Below are 22,297 nucleotides of genomic sequence, written 5' to 3' on the forward strand. Positions count from 1 at the left end.
ATACCGGTCTTGTTCTTGTCACAACCTCCCTAACGGTACGGGACGACGAAGGCTGTGTCACTGGACCGTTTGCAAATAGCAGTAACAACACTTCCCGGTACAGCAAACTGCGAGTCGCAGCGCAAGACCGTCACAGTCTGGTCACAGTAGCAGACAGTAGTGGACCGGTAGCAGCAAACTGCGAGTCGCATCGCAAGACTGTCACAGTAGCAGTGGACCGGTAGCAGCAAACTGCGAGTCGCATCGCAACACTGTTACATAGCTGTGGACCGGTAGAGAAGAGGATCCTGGAGCAGGTTGTCACTGCTCCATTCGGAGAATAGGTGACGCGTACCGGTACGCCAGTACCGACACACCTCTAGTTTTCAGTGGCAACCGTTTTTCATTTTCTGTCTCGTGATGTTTCGCAAGCCACGACTACGGATTGTTCTAGTGAAATATAGTGTTATGTCACCCATTTGAATGAAATCCAAGATAGTAGCTCATAGTCTGCAGTTGTAAACTCTCATTCTTTTATATCACAAGTCAGAGTATTGACTGGGTGAAATGTCTTCGACAAAGCCCATAAGCATCACCAAGAAGAAGAGGTAATAAGTCAATTTCTACATTCAGCCTGTGCTACGGAATGATAGAAATCGTCTACAAGCGTTTGTTTTAAGTGATTAAACTACATTAAAACATCCGGTTTTGTTTCGAAGTGTCGGGTTTGTTGTTATATAAGGCGCGTATTAGCCAGTTGTACAGCTTAAACGTTAATTGTGTTACAGATTTCCATCATTGTACAGTGTGTTCACAACCTCTAACATATTGTCGGTAATGTTCAAGTTTCAATAATTTACTTTTGCCAAACTTACGGATCTCAATTGGGAACAGTACTAACATAACACTAAGATTTCTCAGTTCCAGCATTCTAGCCTACATATTTTCATATTTAATATTTTTAATTTGATAAAAGTTTATTTGTAGATGGTAGTATCAGATAGAAGTTACAAAATGTAGTGAACAATTTTAATTATTGTGTCGATATGTTATTTACATCTGTGTGCGAATTAAAAGTGACGCTGTGAATGTTGAGTTTTTCTTTACACTGTAGGCTGCAGAAGGAGGATTCTAAATCTTGAGAGTTGTTCCGTTTAGGATATCTGTAATATTATCTGAATATGTACACTTCTTTTTTGTTTAAGTGTTGTTATGGAGATTCCTCTGTTTTATATCTCTACACCACAACAGCTATATCCAGTATTTAGTCTTCATGTTTTACTAAACAGTAGGCTGCCTCTACTTTGTAACATATTTCCTGATAATTATTGGTGTGTAAAAGATCTTTTTCAGGGGCGAGTGGCGTTGAGTTTGCATGGGTTAGAATGCCACGATCGGCAGCCCTGCAAATCGTTAACGTGGTTTCCTCATTTTCTCATTAATTGATCTTAATCTTCCTAAATCTAGCCCTTTCCCTTCAATATGTTAGTGCGATATTAAACTATTAGCAAGAAAGGGAGATTAATCTTCAGGACTAAATTATGGATATGGAAACTGTTAAATGCAATTACTTGAAAGTATACTAACAAGATAACCAGTGATGGCCAGAACAAGAAAACGTGGCACACGTAAGTAGTGTCCCCTATGTTGAAATGTACAAAATACACTTAACCATAGTGTCCTGAATAGATATGTTTTTACATAGAAATCGGTTTCCTGGCAATGAGTAAGAATCGATGCAATTGGCCACAGGAACGAAGCTCGTATTACACGTGTAAGAATTTGTAGTATTTGCTGTTAGTGCAGTATGAATGAATGAATGAATTTATTGAACTGAACATAACAGGCTTTCGCCCAGTTACAATGTTCCAATAAAATAAACACTCACAGACTATAGCTAGACACTAACTACTTACTACTTAACTACTTCTAAATCTACTTTGTAGCATCTTGCACATGGGCGGATCGCCAGCTCCACATGCAACACACCACCTAACTAAACTAACTACTTTACTACATAAATATACTACTTAACTACTTCTAAATCTACTTTGTAGCATCCTGTACATGGGCGGATCGCCGGCTCCACATGCAACACACCACCTAACTAAACTAACTACTTTACTACATGAATATGTACTAAATCTATCCTAAATCTGTCTGGCCGCGACATCACCCCTGGTGATGAACTGCTACCACCCTTCCCTGGGATGTCACGACCAGACATGTCTCATGAGGCTCGGAAACCGATACCTCATAGACCCTTTAAGCTGTCAATGTTATTTCCTCACCACTCCTTCCTGTAACAACCCACATATGTGCGGATTGCCTAGCTCTACATGTAGGCTGTCACACCTATATTTCACTGCCGAGACGGATTCCATAACTCGGCTCATCTTTCACTGTCTCATTGACAACTTACTTCCTCTAACCTAACACTATTCACTACTTTACTCTACTTTACATGTGCAGACGTACCGAATCAACACTTTAGCTTGAGATAGGTCAGGCCTATCCCCGCCTCTTCCAACTGTACTGTACGTCAGCAGCCAAAAACAAACAAACTAACAAAACCAAACTAAAATAAAACCAAAATAAAATAAAACGGGCAGACAAAAAACCAACAATCTCATTAGAAGGTAGCCAAAACGAACTAACTAACAAAACCAAAGTAAAATAAAACAGGCAGACAAACAACAAACAACCTCATTAGAATAATACGGTACGGCTTACATATCAATGAACTGAATCTACTAATTAGAAATATACAATACCTAAGGAACAAGGGAACAAAACTGAACAGATATAAGAAACGAAAATAATACTAAACTTATAATTATTGTCGCCCTTAGTTATTAGTGAGTTAAACTCTATAATGTTCCGTATCTGTGAATCAAAGTTGTTTTATGTACATACATGATTACAAAACTTCGTTATTATTAACCCATACAGAGATGATACTTCAGAGATAACTACTTTCCGTATGTTTTCTTCTACTGACTATAATGATTTTAAACTTCTTATTCAGTGTACGGGTAACTGGTCGATTTGGAGTCTCCCTCTTCCAACTTCGGTCGTCCGAAGTAGGAGAGCCGAGACTTGGTTCATCCTGAAATACTAGCATGCATTCCTGTATGTGTAGCTTAAGTGTCCCATAATATCCTTTCAACCATGTGTACTCGTGCTAATTTCGCTGTTTCATTTTTTTTTTTCAGCAGCATGTGCCCCTTCCCTCATGCACTAATTTCATTTTTTTCTCCCACAAGCTTTTTATAATTGTGAATAGTTTTGATAGTTTCCCTGGCCTTCTCCATTCCCTGTTTATTAATTTGACAAGAGTATAGTACTCAGATTCTCTTTCCATTTTATTTATCTCTTCCGCTTCCAAGTATTTAACCCGTAATGCTCTTGTTCTTTCACACTGTCTCAAGAAATGTGCATTTCCTAACTCCTCTTCACACAATAAACATGTATTTGCAACTTCTGTAAATGCCTTATTTTTATAAACTCCCATCAACCACCATATCATTCCCCTGTATTCTCTTTTGGTTAATTTATCATGTATTATTTTCATATCTGGGTATATATTCATGAATTCCTCCAGAGTTCTCCTGTTATTACCCTCAGCTCTTAGCCTTTGTATTTCTATATCTGCTACCCTCTGTGCCACTCTCCCACAGACTTTTCTTTCTTCTAAATCGTTGTCCCAATAGTTCCCCATCCCAATTCCAACTAGTATTTTCTTTAAGTTGCCCGCCCAGTACCCATCCTGATACCTCATTTGGTGTCGGTAAGCTATATCTAGAATTTCTCCCCCTCCTCCCCTTTTTAACCTAAACCAATATTTTATTAATCTCTTAATTATATCCACTTTTATATTAATGTCAGTACACATTAATCTTGCTCCACTATTCGCTGTACATATTGGTAAGCCTGTAATTATTTTAATAAATCTACTAGTGACTGAATCGAGCATTACTATTTCCTTTCCTGTGCCCCATACTTCTGAACCGTATATCATTTTAGATTTAATCACAGCGTTGTATACATTTCTTTGTACCCTAAAATCAATATTAGGCATCCTGTTATCTAATATTCTTATACTAGCTAGGGCTGCTGTACCAATCAGTTTTGCTCTCTTGACGTGTTCAGACCAATTTCCATTTCCTGATATGATAATTCATAAATATTCTAACTTATTAACTACTTCCAGATTTACTCCTTCAAGATACCATTTTTCCTTTTTTGCTAATTTGTTCCCGTTTTTGCACACCATTACTCTAGTTTTCTGTGCGTTAATTTTCATATTCCACTCTTTACAGTACTTCTTGATACCATCAATACTTTTTTGCATTGCAACTGGTGTTAGTGTGAACAGGAGTATGTCGTCAGCAAAGACAAGACCAGGAATATCCTGATTTTCTAAACACGGCAGTGCTAATCTTTCCTCAACTTCAAATTCTAGTATATCGTTAATGAACAATAAAAATAAAATCGGTGACAATTTACATCCCTGTTTCAAACCTATTTTAGAAATAATATCACCTACTACTACTCCTTCTTTGACTCTCACAGTACACTTTACTTCAGCATATATCTTTTCTATAGCCCTTATCATTTTACATGACACTCCTACTTGTCTCAATCTAGTAACGACTGCCCCCCTGTTCACAGTATTGAATGCTTTTTCTAAATCTATTGATGTAATATAGAGCTTTCCACGTTTTTTCTTTACATATTTGTCAATAAGAGTTCTCACAATAAAAACATTATCTGGTGTTGTTCTCCCTCTTCTGAAGCCACTTTGAAATTTCGAGAGGATTGAATGTCTCTCTGCCCAGTTCCTTAGTCTATTTGCCAGTATACCCGTATATACTTTCCCCAATGTATCTAATAAGGTTATTCCCCTATAGTTTCCTGGATTTAATCTATCCCCTTTATTTTTGTATATAGGGCATATAATCCCCTCTTTCCAAGCTTTTGGAAATATCCCTTTCTCGAATATCTTATTGAATATCTTTGTCAAAATTTCCAACATGCCGCTTCGTTCTCCCACCTCTTTCCAAAATTCATATGTGATACCTGAAATAGCTCCTGATTTTCCCTTTTTGGCTCCTTGTAACAGGTTCCTTATTTCATGAGTCGAAATAGCCTCATCTAATTCAGGCAGAGTGGCACTCAAACCCCTCGAAACAGTAATCCCCTCATGCTGAGCTTTCCATTTGTCTTCTTTATTTAATAATTTCTCGAAATACTGGACCCATGTACTATAACTTATATTGGTCCCCCCAGAGCCCGACTTCTTCTTGGTTATTTGATTTATTTTATCCCATACTTTCCTACTGTCATTGTCCTTACACTTTTTATTTATGTCTGCAGCCATCTTTTGTTGCCATTCCAACTTCGTCTTTCTTAACAATTCTCTGTATTCTTTCCTTTTTTTACAAAATTCGTTTCTAGCTACTTGACCACCATCCACCCTGTATCTCCTAAGTGCCTTCATAACTTGTGCCTTTTTCTTTACACATTCTGTATTATACCATCCACCTCTTATCTGCGTTTTACTTAGATTTTGCCTCATACCTTTTCCTGCCATTCCTATTAAATTTTCTATCGTGGTTAGGGCTTCCTCCACTCTATTCTCTTCTATCAATTTTACAATACCTATTTTCCAAATCTCAAAATTTTCTCCATTGAAGTACTCTCTGAATTCATTTCCTAATTCTTCTCTCCAATGATACCTAGCTATTTTCCTCTCCTGTACGCTATCGTAAACGATCTCTTGCGCTCCTATCTCTTGAATAATTAATTTTATAGATACTGGCATATGATTTGCCTCTGCCCAATCCTTAATGCTTATCTCTTTGATAATTTGCAAACTATCCCTACAGCATACAACTAGGTCAATTGTACTGCCGCCATTTTCTACTATATAGGTTAGTTTTCCACTCTCATCTCCAAACCACCACCCATTCAATATATAAAGCTCCTCTACTGCGCATAACTCTAGTAGTTTTTCTCCATTTCTGTTACATTCTTTATCCTGGCTATTTCTATTAACTAGTAATACCCCGTCCTCAAGTTGACTATAAACTGGTTTCTTGTCCCCTGTCCTCGCGTTAAGATCGCCCATAATAATAATGCTTGCCTGATCATACGTACTTCTCATTCGTCTAATTTCTGTCGCTAAATTCTCAAAAAAATCATTTTGCGCAAATGGGGAGCTCAAAGGTGGTATATATATAAAAGCTATACATATTTCATTACTCCAATTGACCCTATCTAATATTCTTATCCAGATTAATTCCTTAAACTCAGATTCTAACAGCTGTATTCTATCTTTTAAGTTGTTTTTGATAACCACTGAAATTCCGCCCGATATCCTTCCTCTATTGGATCTCCTTGATCCATATTGACTCCATACGATACACCCTTCTATCTTTAAGTTTTTCTTGTAATCAGCCCAAGTTTCTACAAGCCCAAGGATGTCCATTTCTTCCAGTAGCTCTTTAAAGTCTTCGTTACCTATTTTGCTCCATACTCCTTCAATGTTAACACATGATACCTTTAAGTCTAGTTATGTTTTACTTCTATGTTCTAAACTTCCTGACTTACTTCTAGTTATTCCAGATCTTTCCACTTCCATTATACTTCCCTCCGGAGAGCAAATAACATCCTTCTCAGATAGTTCTTCTGTGAGTTTTAATCTACTACCTGAACCCATCCCCTTCTTCTGAAGAAAGTCTTTTAGACTCACTGACCTTCGCCTGGAAGTATCCTCAGCTCCTCCACGCGGCGCCGCTGTTGACATCCGGCTCGCCTCGTCGTTCCTCCCACTGTTATTTAACTCCGCTGGAAGATCTGACGTAGGCTGTTGAATCACCTGCCCGGGGTTATCAACCCGAGCATCGCACGTATACTCTGGAATCTCTTGTGTCATCACTCCTTCACCATGCACTTCCGCTGATGACCCAAACTGCTTACTTCGTTCCTTAAACATATCACCCAGATCACTGACCGTCCACGTTCTCGCCCAGGTATCTCCCATCACATGCAAGCGGTTTCCTCTTATAAATGCCCGTAGATTCGATTTTCTTGCTTGTCGTAAATGGAATTGTAGAACTCTTTGCTCTTGGAGGCTGTTTCTGTCCATATCCCTTTTTATCCAAATTCTGCTGCCCTTCAAGTTTCTCGCACTATTCAAAATTCGGCTTGCCATTAATGAGGAAACAAACTTAATTCTAACGGGTCTTCTTCCTCTATTCTTTCCCATCCTATACACATCATCTATCTCCCTTTCGGTACACTCAATGCCTAATTTCTCTCTCATTAGCTTAAGGACTGAGCTCATCAATTCCATCTTAGATTCTCCTTCCGTTTCATCCAGTCCGTAAATAATAATATTTCTTCTCTTCTCCTCCTCCGTTCTTCTGCTATCTCGCCATTGAAGTACCTGTACTTGTTCTTCTAGCTCCTGTATCCTCTGATTTATTATAGCTCTTTCTTCCTTGTCTTCTCTTATCTTCGCCTTTATTTCTGTTAGATCTTTGGTTATGCTTTCCTTCATGTCGTTGATTTGTTGGAACTGTGCTTCGAACATTTCTTTGGTCTGATCAGCCTGAGAAGCATCACGGACAACTTCCTTGATTTTCTCAATGTCCTCCCATGTCAATGGGCCTGGGTTCATCTCGACGCCTCCGATGACTAATAAAGTAGCCACTATAGCTGCCGCCATCAACAGTTCTGTCAGTCCTATTTCCTTATTAAATCCTGATTTACAGTCCGTCTTGATCCACTTGACCCGGTTGTGCCATTGCCCTATCACACTCCTATACTGCTGCACTGTTACGCCCATATTGCTTTTCCTGCACTTCCGCACCGTTACCACGCACGTCTGCTCACTAGCTCAGCTCAGCAAAGACTGTTAGTGCAGTAAGTTTACATTTACAGTAGAATATCACAAAGTGACTAACAAACACTGTTCTTGGCTGAAATGATTTCAGTGACAAGAAAGATTCACAGTATTCAAACAGACGAGTTTTGTACCACCTGGGGAACAATAAAAACTGCTAAATATTTAAACCAATTGTTTGACGCTGTACTCCCTTCAAGGGGCGCTCTGGTAAGCAACCCTTGGTTGTGTCATTAGTCATGACATGCACAGACAGATAAAGATAGGACACTTAAATAAAGGTTGGTGGCATTGTTCAATGAAATAAGCTGAGGCAGTGTTGTATAAATTTTAGTCTTCAGTTCAACAGATTGTTCTTCTTCTTCATTTTCCATTTCCAGTCTTCTGGGTAGAGTTGTGAATCAAGGACCTCCTCAGTTTTCTATCTCTCCTCCACTCCCTTCCTTCTTCCAATATATTTTCTACATTTACACCTATCTTGTGTGTACTCTCTTACACCGTATCCATCCACATCCACCTCAGCATTCCTTTATGTCTTTCTCCTATCAGTTTCTCTGTAAATACTCACTTTGGAACTCTATCCTCTTCCATTCTAATCATGTGTCCATACTATTTCGGCTTACTGGTCCCTATACTGTCTTGCAGTTTAGGGAATCCAATGATCTCCCTGATTTCTATGTTTCCGATTTTATCCCTTCATACCTTCCGTACTATTCCTCTAAGGAATTTTATCTTTGCCCCTTGGATTCTGCTTTCATCATGGTTTGTTTTTGTCCATGTGCCCACTGCATATGTCATAATTTGTGTGTAATACAGTGGGTGCAATATTTTCTTGTGTTCCTGTGGGATGTCCCAGTTCCAGACTATACTTCTCACATATTGGTAAAACCCATTGTCTTGTTCAATTTTCTTTCCACTTTCTTAGTTTATTTTCTCATCTTCTGCAATTATTCTCCCTGAATACTTGAAGCTTTGCACAACTTCAAATTTTCTTCCATTTACTTCAATATTCCCTCTTCCTTTTCTATTCTGCCTTTGCTGGCAGGATGTAGTGTTTACAGTGCACTATGTCTTCTCGTATAGGCTAGAGCAATTTTGTTACTTTCATAGATCTGTCTCTGTCTTATCCTTGGCTTTGAAAATATGCAAGTGACTGAGGTATGAGCGATGCTAGTAATGCCAATCCCTATGCAGCCAGTCCCTGCTATGAATGGTGTTAAAATGTTGCTCATAGGGTCGGTTGGTGTATGCATTTCAGTGGGCTTGGCAGACTGATATGTAATAGCAACTCTGGCTCGGTGAGGAAAGCAACGGGGAACTACATCACTCCTCATTTCCCTAGTACGCCTCTTCAGTGATGCCTAGGCCATCTATGACAGCTGACGGCAGAGCTGTTGAGGATCCCACCAGCGGCATCGCTGACGGACTGAACATACATACTTCTCTATTACCTCTTGTCACCGCTGTAACCGAGGTTGCACTGTTGTTCCCTTCGTTAACATTTTTAGATAAAGCATTCCGCTGTGGAAATTTGTGTTTCCGGGAGTGCACACCTGCATGTCTCTATCATGTGGGAGAGATTTACATATCTTGGTACGGCGGTCCTATTGACTGTAAGTAACTGTAATTGATGCAATGCCTTGAATTAAATATTGGTGTGTTTTGGCATTGAATTCGAACGAAGACATCAGCTTCTCGTGGTCATTCTTTTTGAACGATGTTGCGGAGCTTGTGAATATCTTGTCTTTGAAAATGTTTTCTTCTTAAATTTATTTCTGGTGTAACTTAAAATCTAAAATTTAAGCCTGCTAACAAGTTATGTGATTTCCATTTGGGTCGAGTTAAGCTGTCTCACTCGTGTGAAATTGATTAATTACATTTTTTATTATTGTTATTATCGCCAGCAGGCTCCTCTTAAAATATTATGTAATGCATTATTAATATCAAATTTATGTTAAAGGTGGTTTAAGTACCATGTGAGTTTCTGCAAGAGTTTTAAATTATTATCTGATCCCATTCTTAATATTAATTTTAATTTTTTTGTCGATTTTTATTATTTTATATTAACACGTAATTCTTCAAGTTGTGGGATGTAACTGATTCCTTTTGTTTCATATCGTGTGTGCTTCTCATTGTTGCGCAGTATTTTGGGGTTAGTCGTTGCTATGGTGATGGCAGCCGGCATTACAGTTTTGTCTGTGGATATACATAGTGTTAGTGGCATATTTAATGTTAATTGTTCATTTCCAAGTGATACTTGCGCTTTTCTTTTGCTTCCTCATGGAAATATTTTTCTGGTTTATTTACATTTTACACTTATGGAAATGGAAATTGCAACACCATGAAGGCATTGGTCGTTTGTGTTGATTTTCAAGATATGGAATGATGCCATGTAGGTATGTAAACGATCAAAGTTTCAGACTAATTGGATTGCTGCTACAGGTCTCCCCATGTGATTGGTCGCGGAGGAATCAACTCCAGTATAAGGACTCTGGTGTAGCGTAGTTGACATGCAGTCTGTGCAGTGAAGTGTTCCCCGTCAAACATGCCTCGACGACAGAGAAGAGTACGCTATCAACAACTGTCGCCGTTTGAGAGGGCTTGGATAATTGGGCTGTGTGAGGCTGGATTATCGCTAAGGACTGTCGCTGCACGTGTTGGCCGACAGGCATCTACGGTACAACGTGTATGGCAGCAGTGGTTAAATGAAGTTACTCACACTCGTAGACCTGGCACAGGCTCAGCGCGACAGACAACCGTGAGGGAGGATCGCCACATCATTCGGATGGCCCGGATGGAACCCCATGCAACAGTACCGCAAATTCGAGCAGCTGTGGCACCACACGTTACACAACAAACAGTTGGTAATCACCTGTGTGCAGCTGGCTTACGAGCCCGTGTCCCTGCAGAAGGTGTTCCATTGACCCAAAACAGCGACGTGTAAGGCTGGCCTGGTGTCGAGAAAGATCGATGTGGGTCGACGAATGGCATAGGGCCGTCTTTAGTGATGAATCGCGCTTCTGTCTTGCCCGCAGTGATCGCCGGAATCGTGTGCGCCGACGTACCGGAGAGAGGGGGCGCCCAGATCTTATTGTCGAGAGGCACACAGGGCCAAAACCAAGCATTATGGTCTGGGGAGCTATTGGCTTTAATGTGAAATCACAATTAGTGCTTGTTGAGGGCACTATGACTGCTCGACAGTACGTTGATAGGGTACTCAATCCAGTGGTTGTCCCTATGATGGAGAACATTACTAATGGGATGTTTCAGCAGGACAATGCCCGGGTTCACACTGCACGCATCTCCAGAGAAGCTCTCCACGACATCACAACCTTAGAATGGCCCGCCAGATACCTGGACCTCAGTCCTATTGAGCATGTGTGGGACATAAAGGGTCGACAACTGGCCAACCATCCTCAGCCATCCACAATTCTGGAACAAATGCCCCGTGCAGTGCAGCAAGCATGGGTCACGATTCCTCAGGAAGCGATCCAGGGCGTTATTGAATCCATGCCTCGATGAATTCATCAATGTATTGCAGCTCGTGGTGGGCACATCCTGTATTGATTGTTGTCCAAACTTGTGGTCAGAGGGACCTGAAAGTGTAAGCATCAAATCACAACCGAACACTCGTCCTGCATGTTCAATTGCAGCAATGTAGCACCACTCCTTCTGGGTGTTGCAATTTCCATTTTCTTCAGAGTAATATAACTGATGTAACTCAAACTAGTGGATTATTTTGATGACATGCCTTACGGCAACTCAGTAGGATATCTTGTAACCAGCAGAACTTAACTAAGGCTGAGAATTAATTAAAAGAAAGAAATTAAGATTGTACCTCAATTTATTTAATGTTAATTTGTGTTTCCACGAATGCACGCCTGCATGGCTTTATCTTGTGGAAGTGATTAGCGTATCATGGTATGACTGTCCCATAAAATGTAAGTAATGCCTTGAATTAAACATTGGTGTGTTTTGTCATTGAATTCAAAAATCCTTTGTGACCAAGACATCAGCTTCCCGTGGTCATCATTTTGATTTGTGATTTCCGTTTCAGCTATTTCCATTTTGTTTCAACTATTTTCCTTCTGCATTGGCCGATAATGTTTCAAGTAGGGTTAGTCTCCTAATTAATAATCTTGTTCTCATTTAAAACTTGTTATTGTTTATACCTTTTTTTATCATTTTAATTGAAGATGGCCTTAAAATTTGCTTTCTGTTAATTTAATTTTAAACTGTAATTTTGCTCTCTGCTAATTCAATTTTAAAGGTTTATTTTTTTCCTAAATTAAATTTTTTGTTCAATTTTAATAGGTGTGTTTCTTTTAATGGATATTAGACTGATACCGTATTGGTATGTTTCCTGATCCACTCCTTCCAGGTGTCTCTGTGGGTTTTGGCATAACTTTCCTCCCTTGTTTTTTATGTGCCTTCTGTTTTATTTCTGTTTTTGTTATCCTTCTGTGTTATTACTTGTGTCTGCTCATTTCAGTACCGTTGCAGCGCACCACTACTATCGTACACTTCTCCACACTTATTTTGATTCCATATTATTCTATTTCCTGATTCCATACAGTAACTTGTTCTTCTACTTCTATGTCACCTTCTCATCACATTACTTTGTCATCTTTCTATGCCTCCTTGGTTTCCATTTCTGTTGTATACTCTTGTGGATTTCATCTATGACCGTAATGAAGAGTAGAGGGGATAATCCATATCCTTGTTGAATTCTTGTTTCTACTTTGAACCACTTTGTTCTATCGTAGTCTTTATAAATTTTAATTTTTGTTTTTGGCCTTCGGGGTTCTTCTCCTCTCCCTGCCTTCTCTTTTTCTATGCATCCAAGGCCACTTTTTGTGGTACACTGTCATATGCCTCCTCAATATCTATAAATGTCATAACTAAATCCTGCCTAACTCCCATCTTTTAATCATGTTCTTTAGATTCAGTGGATTGAAGAATTTAAAAATTGTGTTTACACTGAGTGTGGAGTACAGCACTGTATGGAAGTGAAACATGGATAATAACTGGAGCCAAGAAAAGCAGGGTTGAAGCCTTTGAAATGCCGTGTTATCAGAAGTTGTTGAAAATCAGATGTGTAGAACGTGTCTCATACAAGGAGATAGTGAATCAACTTGATGAGAGGAGAATGGTTTGTGAAACTTTGATCCTAGGAAGGAAGAGTTTGATCGATCAAATCTCATGCCACTGTGAACTTGTTCAGTTAGCTTTGAAGCAATGTGCAGAGGATAAAAATCGCAGGAAGATTCAAAGATACAGAACAGAGTGATATGCAAATGGAACAGTTACTGAATTTTCAAGGAATGTTGTTCATTTCAATCACAGTCAGTGTATGTTGGATTTTTGAAAGGAAAAGTTATGTTGCTGTGGATCAGTTCCATATAAAACTGTATCTTATATAGCTAAGAATATGATAATAAGTTGTCATGTAAAACTAGGTATCCTTTGACTATGATCTCAATATTAAAATTATGTTAAATTAGATATCATATGGAAGTGATCACTGTATTAGAAGTCATGTAAAATTGGAAGTCTTTAGCTATGATCTTAGTAACAGTCATAGAAAACTAGAAGTCCTATAGGTATGATCACGATATCAACAGTCACCTAAAATTTTGGGTCTTTTCTGCACTATTATAAACCGAGCTCGATAGCTGCAGTGCGGCCAGTATCCAGTAATCGGGAGATAGTGGGTTCAAGCCCCACTGTCGGCAGCCCTGAAGATGGTTTTCCGTGGTTTCCCATTTTCACACCAGGCAAATGCCAGGCTGTACCTTAATTAAGGCCACGGCCGCTTCCTTCCATTTCCTAGACTTTTCCTATCCCATCATCGCCATAAGACATATCTGTGTCGGTGCGACGTTAAGCAAAATAGCAAAAAAAAAGTCTATCATAATATTGACAGTCATTTAAAATTACAAGCTTGTTGTTTAGTCTATTGACAAATAACCTTATTAGCAATGACAACAATAAGGTAATATATTTTCTGACCTGACTTTCAGTGTAAGGTCTTCAGAAGTAATCAGCAGCCCTAGTACCTTCTAACTACTTCGGTTGCAGTGTGAAATGGACATGGAAGTGAACATCAAGGAGGAACCAGCCTGGCTTGAAGACACAACAAATGCATCACTTGTAAGTCTGATCCAGATAACTTTATAGAGATCAGAATTAAATCCTTAGTAGCTGAATAAGTTTGGCAGGGGCAAAATTTACTATGTGCTTACCCAATATTTACACCAGCAGTCACCATTTGCTGCATGGGCTTCTAGGTGTGGTTTGTCTCTGTTTTGTTTCTTTGTTGGGAATACGCCACAGTGTGCTAAACAAAGCTGCCAACTCTTAGGAACTATAAACGGCACTGTTGATGTACATCTATGGGTCTAGCTAGTGACAAAGCATTGTTCATGGCACAAGGAAATAGGTTCTGATGGCATAAGCCCCTAGAAAGGGGCCGCTGTGTGGACATTTGGCCCATAGCACTTGCTAGGAAGCCTTGGTTAGGTCCAGCTTGTGACAAATTTGTGAAGGCAGTGTCTAAAGTTCAAAGCTTCAGGGTATTTCATGTGTTAAGTACCCATTGACCGACTGTCTGTTGTAAATTGATTACCTCTGTTGGTTATTGAAATGGAATTTGGGTGGGTGTGTGGTTATGAATTCATTCTGCATGGTTTGGTAATGGAATATTTGTTAAATTGAAATCATTTCCTATCATATGTCAGCCAATTGCAGTGCTAGTAGTTACTGAGGTGATAGAAAATGTTGGGTGTTAGATTGAATTATGTTATGGCCAGCAGTTCCCTGGCTCTCATGGTGAATATATTTTTCCTCGAAAAGATATTCCAGGTAAGGTTTGCATCATTTAAACTTTTTTACAATGTTAGTAATGGTGCAGTATAGTGGGAAGGCAGGGATTAAATGGCTTCATAGAGTAGTAAGATTAGCATGGAGTGTGGGTAAGGTACCCTCAGATTGGACAAAAGCAGTAATTGCACCTGTCTATATACAAGGGAACAGGAAGGATTGCAACAACTATCGAGATATCTCATTGATTAGTGTATCAGGCAAAGTATTCACTGGCATCTTGGGAGGGAGGCTGTGATCAGTCGAGAGGAAGTTAGATGAAAACCAGCGTCTTCGTTTCAGACCACAGACGGGCTGTCAGGATCAGATTTTCGGTATGTGCCGGGTAATTGAAAAATGCTATGAGGGGAATAGGCAGTTGTGTTTGTGTTTCGTAGATCTAGAGAAAGCATATGACAGGGTACCGAGGGAAAAGTTGTTCACCATACTGGGGGACTATGGGATTAAGGGTAGATTATTCAAATCAATCAGAGGCATTTGTCAGCAGTTGGGTTGCTGTTAGAATTGATGGTAGAATGAGTTCTTGGTTCAGGGTACTTACAGGCGTTAGACAAGGCTGTAATCTTTCACCTTTGCTGTTCGTAGTTTACATGGACCATCTGCTGAGAGGTATAAAATAGCACAGAGTGATTCAGTTAGGTGGAAATGTAGTAAGCAGTCTGGCCTATGCTGACAACTTGGTCTTAATGGTGGATTTAGCCAAAAGCCTGCAGTCTAATATCTTGGAACTTGAAAATAGGTGCAATGAGTATGGTATAAAAATTAGCCTTTGGAAGACTAAATTGATGTCAGTAGGTAAGAAATTCAACAGAATTGAATGTCATATTGGTGACATAAAGCTAGAACAGGTCGATAATTTCAAGTATTTATGTTGTGTGTTCTCCCAGAATGGTAATATAGTAAGTGAAATAGAATCAAGGTGTAGTAAAGCTAATGCAGTGAGCTCGCAGTTGTGATCAACAGTATTCTGTAAGCAGGAAGTCAGCTCCCAGACGAAACTATCTTTACATCGGTCTGTATGCAGACCAACTTTGCTTTACAGGAGCGAAAGCTTGGTAGACTCAGGATATCTTATTCATAAGTTAGAAGTAACAGACTCGAAATGAGCAAGAATGATTGCTGGTAAAAACAGGTGGGAACAATGGCTTGAGTGTACTTGCAATGAGGAGATAAAAGCTTATTTAGGAATGAACTTGATGGATGACGCTGTACACATGAACCAGCTTCAGTGGTGTGGCAATGTGAGTATAAGTTACCAAGGAGAATAATGGACTCTTATGGAGGGTAAGAGAAGTAGAGGGAGACCAAGATGATGATGGTTAAACTCAGTTTCTAATGATTTAAAGATAAGAGGTATAGAACTAAATGTGGCCACAGCACTATTTGCAAATATAGGATTGTGGCGATGTTTAGTAAATTCACTGAGGACTGCAGACTGAATGCTGGCAGGTATAACAGTCTTTAATGATAAAATATGTATGTATGTAGTAATGTTGGGTGAGCATGTAGTAAAATTCTGCCTTTGCAGTTTATTGTGAGTATAGCTCACCTAAGTCAAACACCCTGATGAAGGCATAGATGCAGTGGAATATTTAGGAGAAGAAGCAAGATATTTTCATCAACTTTCCTTGCTCTGTTTGTTGCTACTGTATACACAGTCCATTGCAATCCTCTGAGTGTGTGGCTTTCAGTTCAGTGACTTCTTTTGGTAGCTCAGAGGGTAAACTCATGACATGCTTATTTCATGTTGGCGAGTGTGATTCGGGTTTGGTCTAGAGGTATTTGGAGAAGCTGAATTATCCCAGCACATATCTGTAGTGATACCAGCATGAAAGTGAATTCCTGCACATCATTATGGCACCTGACTGTCTTTGAAAAATTTGGATTTTGGAAGAGGGATGTTCAAAGAATAACTGTGACTTGACAGTAATAATTTATTTCAAATACTGAAGACCGCTAATTTATAGATGAGAATTTGCCCAAGAGTTACTTGAAGCTGAAATTCTGCAATAAATGCACACTATTCTCAGAATTAATGTGTGCTAGTTGAGTTCTAAGTTCATGGCGCTACAGAAGAGAATGGTTTCTGAACATATCCGAGATGTGAGCATACTGGTTTTTAAGATCTCTCCCTTTGATATTTCTTTTTATGTTCTGTGTCAAACATGAACCTGACATATGAGCGCACTCCTGATCAAGAACTCTAGGTTTGATGTTTCTTGTAATGTCACTGCATCAAACTTGTACAGATATGAAAATGATGTTAAAGAAATGTTTGCCAATATCGGAAAATGTTAGCGAGTGTGTTAATGTTGGGGTAGGATTACTCTTCATTTGTTACTGTCTGTATCGAAATTGCTTTGGTTACTCTGATTACAAAAGAGGATGGTTGGCCCATTGTACTTTTTTAAAACTGCAATATCCTCAAACACTACTGCACACCCATTAGCACCACATGTTGAAAATTATTACTCCTATTTTAATTAGTGTAGAAGAAGGTAAATCACAAACGTTCGTCAGTGTTCTTGAGACTGGATATACCGGTCTGCTAAACATAATGCCAGCACAGGTGTGATTCTCAGGGTTACCCTCATATCCACAATCTGCTGAGAGATATGTGTGTTAAGGAAAGAGCAGATTTGCCTATGGCATATGAGAGATAAAATAACTCAAAATTTGAATGTAATTTATCTCAAAGGACTCTAGAATTCATTATTTCTGAGAAAATTCTCTTGAATATGCCCCTTTTTAGTGGGCTCTGATACTGCGGGAACTTAAAGCCCATTAAAAATTAACTTTTCTTTCCTCTTTATCATTATTTCCCTCTCCATTTTGTGCATCTTTTTTCATCCTTTTTCTTAGTATGAATACTGTTCTCTTTCTTCAGTATTGAATGGGTTAAGTCGGTATATTCTAGACTTTTATACTTTAATTCACTTTTATTAGTAAGTGAATTTATTTTAGAACATAAGCTTTTGATCACAATCCCTTCCCCACCCCTTCAGTGCCAACGAGATTTTATGTATCTGATACGGAGTTTTCCGTGGTAGGTAGAGGTGAAAGAAGGTGCGGGGGTGAACAGGTCTCAGGCTACGAAATTAAAGTTAATTTAAAATTTAACCTGGTTATATTTTCTTTGTAAAATCAAGAAATAACAAGCATGGCAGGTACAGAGTAGCAAAGCCACTATTCGAGAATGTACAATTACAGAGTTACAGGATGGGCTCCGAGAGCCAAACCCACAATACTTGAACAATTAGCCTAAATTTTACAATATACAGAAATTCAACAAAGGGGCAGAAGACCCCAATCATGCCCAGGAGCACTTGCTCCAAAATTACACAGTAAAGCCTGCTCGAGGCACACAGAAATCAAATTTCAAAAGACCAATACGCTCTCAATGTTCCGGCCTATAAAAGACCACACCAAAATCCACATTCAAGCTGTCCTCCAAGGACATATACACAGGGGTAAGAGATACCCAACCTACTGAGGCCTATTGAGAAAAAAAGGTTAAATACATGGCCTCTAAAATACCAATTTGAGAGGAGGCGAGTAGCACTCCTAATACACTTGTTTAAAACCTAATCTGGCTCTAGGCCGCTAATGCAAGGGCTAATCCCATACTAAAGAGGTGACTTTAGGATGAAACAATTATATTACATTAAGGAAGAATTGGTTGTGAAAAAAAATAAGTTCACCTCAAAACAATATGAGTGGGAGCTCGAGAGGGTTAAGCACTCTCTATCCCAATATGTAGCTTAAAAGAGAATAGATACTAAGAGTCTTTACATTTTAAGGAAAGGTTACATGGTGGAAAAACTTCGGACCCGCCCCGAGAGTTAAACTGCTGAGCTAGCAAGAAACGAAGTAATTAAACGGCCATTACCTGGTTGTTGAACAGCTGCCCGACGAAAGAGGCGCTTCCCGCCCCCTGCTATGTACTTTACACCCTGAAAGATGGTACTGAAGTGGCCCGGAGACCCTAAAATCAGCAGTTTATATACTCTCGCGGAAAGTTCGAGGCGTTTGAGGAATGAGAACACCCTCCCACAAAATCTTTATTGGTTAGGGTTAAGCAATATATCCCCTTTGAGGAAGATACACCTGATTGGTTATAAATTAATTAAAGAAATTCGGGATTGGCTAAATTCAAAACAAGGGGAAAGAAAGGGTTATACAGCCAACTTAAACAATAACAAAAAGAAATTTAACAAGAAACAAACTTTTGAAATAAAAATTTCTCCAAAAACAGTTCTTTCACTTCGCACTAGGGCGCACCATTGTAGTTCTTCAGTAGTGTCCTCTAGAAGAGAATGTTCACACTGCTTACTACAGGCAAAACAAAAATACATCGAAAACGACCCAGTTCAGAAACTTCAAAATTTCCAAGTAGTGACATCTTCTGAGAAACTTGAAAATTAACACTTTAGATAAAGTTCAGACTTCCTCCACCAGAGGAGTTTCAACTGGCGCAAATTTTGAATTAGCGGCGTGGAGGTGTACCGCCCGGTACAGACCTCCCCCCCAAAAAGTCCCTCCAGGGGTGACACATGAAATTTGTTTGAAAACAAGGTCCAAGTTATGATGTTGATATGGAGATTAATTGCAGAAGTATTTACAACCAAATTTTCTTAAGCGATAGGATCCAGATTCAAAATTCTTGTAGTAACTGTTGAAGTAATGTCTTTATGTTTGTAGAAGTTGAATTCAGAAGGAAAATTTTAATTTTTTAAAGTTGAGGCAAAATTTTCTAAGTCCACCAGGTATTGCAGTAAAATCCAAGGAAATGTAGTAATGTTGAACTGGAATGTCCATATAGCTGGATATGTACTTTAAACGATGCTGATTTTGGCGGCCAGACCAGCCACTGCTGCTTGAGTTCAGAGGAGGCCGCTCGGACCACTCAAGTACCCTGAGATACCGCTCGCCCGCACTATGAGAGGAGTAGAGGTGTTGAAGCACGCCGCGCCCGCGGCGAACATGCAGGTCGCGGGCCAGTTACAGTTGTGCGCCGCACATCAGCCTTGGCCGCGAGGAGGGCTCCGGCTCGCCGTGCACAGGTCGACCTCGCTGGAGTAGAGGGGGCCCTTCCTCTATCCCAGTCGCGGCACGGCGCCGCGCGGCTGCGGGGGCACTGAAACATTAAAGCTCGACGGCAGAATTTTTGTTGGACCAGAATAATAGTAGGGTACATTCATTGAGGTGAGGTTGAGGGGCCAGCGGCGTGGAGAAATTCATTTCATGTACAAGCCACTGTGTGTAGTGGAGCAGGAGACGGGAGCGTGGTAATGGCCGTGGCAAGGACAGGATGGCAGTTTAACGGTTCGGGGAAGGTTTTACAAAAATGCTTACATATAAAACAAAATATTATAGAAGGGGCAGAAGGCCTTAAAGGTAAAAACCTTCAAAAAAAATATAACCTTCATATTCCTTTCAAGATTATATGAGGCAAGCTAGCACAGAAATTATACAGGTTTCACCTGTGACAGGTGAACCCTAAATATCCTCTCGGTGGCTGGATTGCTTAATAATAATGTGACCGGCGTAAGAAAATCGAGAATTATGCACGACCCATGAAATCTGGGGGCAAGCTTGCCCGCGGGAACAAAATTTTTGACCATCACCTGGTCACCTATCTTCAAATTGGTGGGTCTCCGTCCACGATCATATCTTTCCCTAACCTTTTCATGAGACACCTTAAGATTGGCTTTAGCTTTCTTCCAAAGATCTTTAATATTATCCGGATCTATTGTCTCGGGTAGAATGTCACTCAGAGACCAGAGGTTAGAGAGCGGCGTGTTGGGAACGAACTTGAACATCAACGAAGCTGGGGTAAACTTGTGAGATTCATGAACCGCCGAATTCAAAGCAAAAGCTAACCAATGCAGGGACGTGTCCCACCTAGAATGATCTTCATGATGATAGGCAATAAGCGCGGACCTGAGATTACGATTAACCCGTTCAGCCAGAGATGGTTGAGGGTAATAAGCAGAAGTCGTCACATGAGAGATGGACAAGTCAAAACAGAATTTATGAAAAAGATTTGATGTGAACGCCTTAGCATTATCAGACACAATATATTGACACGGACCAAAAGAAGCAAAGATAGAATTTAGACAAGTAATGGTGGACTGAGCGGAAGCCAGCTTAGTCGGAAATAACCAGCAAAATCTTGTAAAACCATCTACGCATACAAAGATGAACTTGTTGGCATTTCCCTTCGACTGGGGGAAGGGTCCTACATAATCAATATACAGGCGTTCCATGGGGCGCGAAGCCTGATGCGAAGACAAAAGGCCTACCTTGGTGGACATGGTGGGTTTACTAAGCAAACAAGATTTACAAGCTTTTACTAGTTCACGGATTTCACCATCCATACCCTTCCAGATGAACCTTTCACGAATCTTTTCACGAGTTTTAAAGATTCCAAGATGTCCCCCTAATGGGGTCTCATGATAGTACTTGAAGATCATAGGCACAAGAACAGCTGGAACGACAACCTTCATCATCTTATCATGCCTCGAAGGGCAACTTAGAACACCATTCCTCAGTACATAAGGGACATGTTCCCCAGAAGAAAGGGTTTCCATTATCGGAGCCAGCGTCAGATCTTCACGTTGGTATTTCTCGATATCCCTAAAGAGCATGGGAGCATCTGTTAAGATGGCATTAACATCAGATAGTATGGACTCGGGAGGTGATGAACTGTCGACCGGTTCATGGGTCTCGACGTCGTTGGAAAACATACGGCTGAGTCCATCGGCAACAACATTTTCGGTACCTCTGATATGCCTGACATCGAATTGGAAGGCAGAAATTCGGATGGCCCAACAAGCTATACGACCAGTACGACGCGGCCTACCTAAGACCCAGCTTAAGGCTTGATTATCTGTCTCCAGGTCGAATTTGACATGTTCCAGATAGAGACGGAACTTTTCTAAGGCAAATAAGACTGCCAAACCTTCGAGCTCATAGATGGAATACTTGGCTTCTTGAGCCGATAGAGTCCTAGATGCGTAGGCGATGGGTCGCCTCCCTAATTCAGTCTCTTGAAGAAGGACTACAGCTACTGCTGACGACGACGCGTCAGTTTGGATGATGAATTTCTTTGAGAAATCAGGCATAGCAAGGACAGGGGCGTTACAGAGAGCTAATTTAAGATCTTCAAAAGCGGCTTGTTGAGAAGGTCCCCACTCGAATTTGATGCCTTTCCTACGAAGAAGGTTTAAGGGCGCCGCTCTATTAGCGAAGTTAGGAATAAACTTCCTGAAGAAATTCACCATACCGATGAACCTGGCGATACCTTTGATGCCCTTGGGAGGTTTAAAATCACGGATGGCCTGTGTTCTAGAATGATCGACTGCCACACCATCAGGTGACACAATATGCCCTAGGAATGACATGGAGGGTTTAGCGAAGGCAACCTTGGACAACTTAACAGTTAACCCAGCCTTACGAAGGCGATTGAGAACTTCTCGTAGATGATCTAGATGTTCTTCAAAGGTCTCCGAAAATACGACG

At 40.1% G+C, this 22,297-nt stretch overlaps 1 protein-coding gene across 2 annotated transcripts in view; it reads left to right on the plus strand.

The window, feature by feature from the left end:
- Positions 1-367: 367 nt before the first annotated feature.
- The window catches only part of LOC136885794 (zinc finger protein 567), an 81,041-nt gene continuing 59,111 nt past the window's right edge, over positions 368-22,297 (plus strand). The window contains exons 1-2 of one of the 2 annotated variants that reach the window (XM_067158527.2): positions 368-587; positions 13,915-14,044. In XM_067158527.2, coding sequence (XP_067014628.2) covers positions 13,979-14,044 — 66 coding nt within the window. In that variant the 5' untranslated portion in view covers positions 368-587; positions 13,915-13,978. Of the gene's footprint in view, positions 588-766; positions 814-13,914; positions 14,045-22,297 lie in introns of those variants that run through there. The other variant, XM_067158526.2, reaches the window with a different exon arrangement.

The sequence above is a fragment of the Anabrus simplex genome, chromosome 14, assembly GCF_040414725.1.
Source record: "Anabrus simplex isolate iqAnaSimp1 chromosome 14, ASM4041472v1, whole genome shotgun sequence".
Lineage (NCBI taxonomy): Eukaryota > Metazoa > Arthropoda > Insecta > Orthoptera > Tettigoniidae > Anabrus > Anabrus simplex.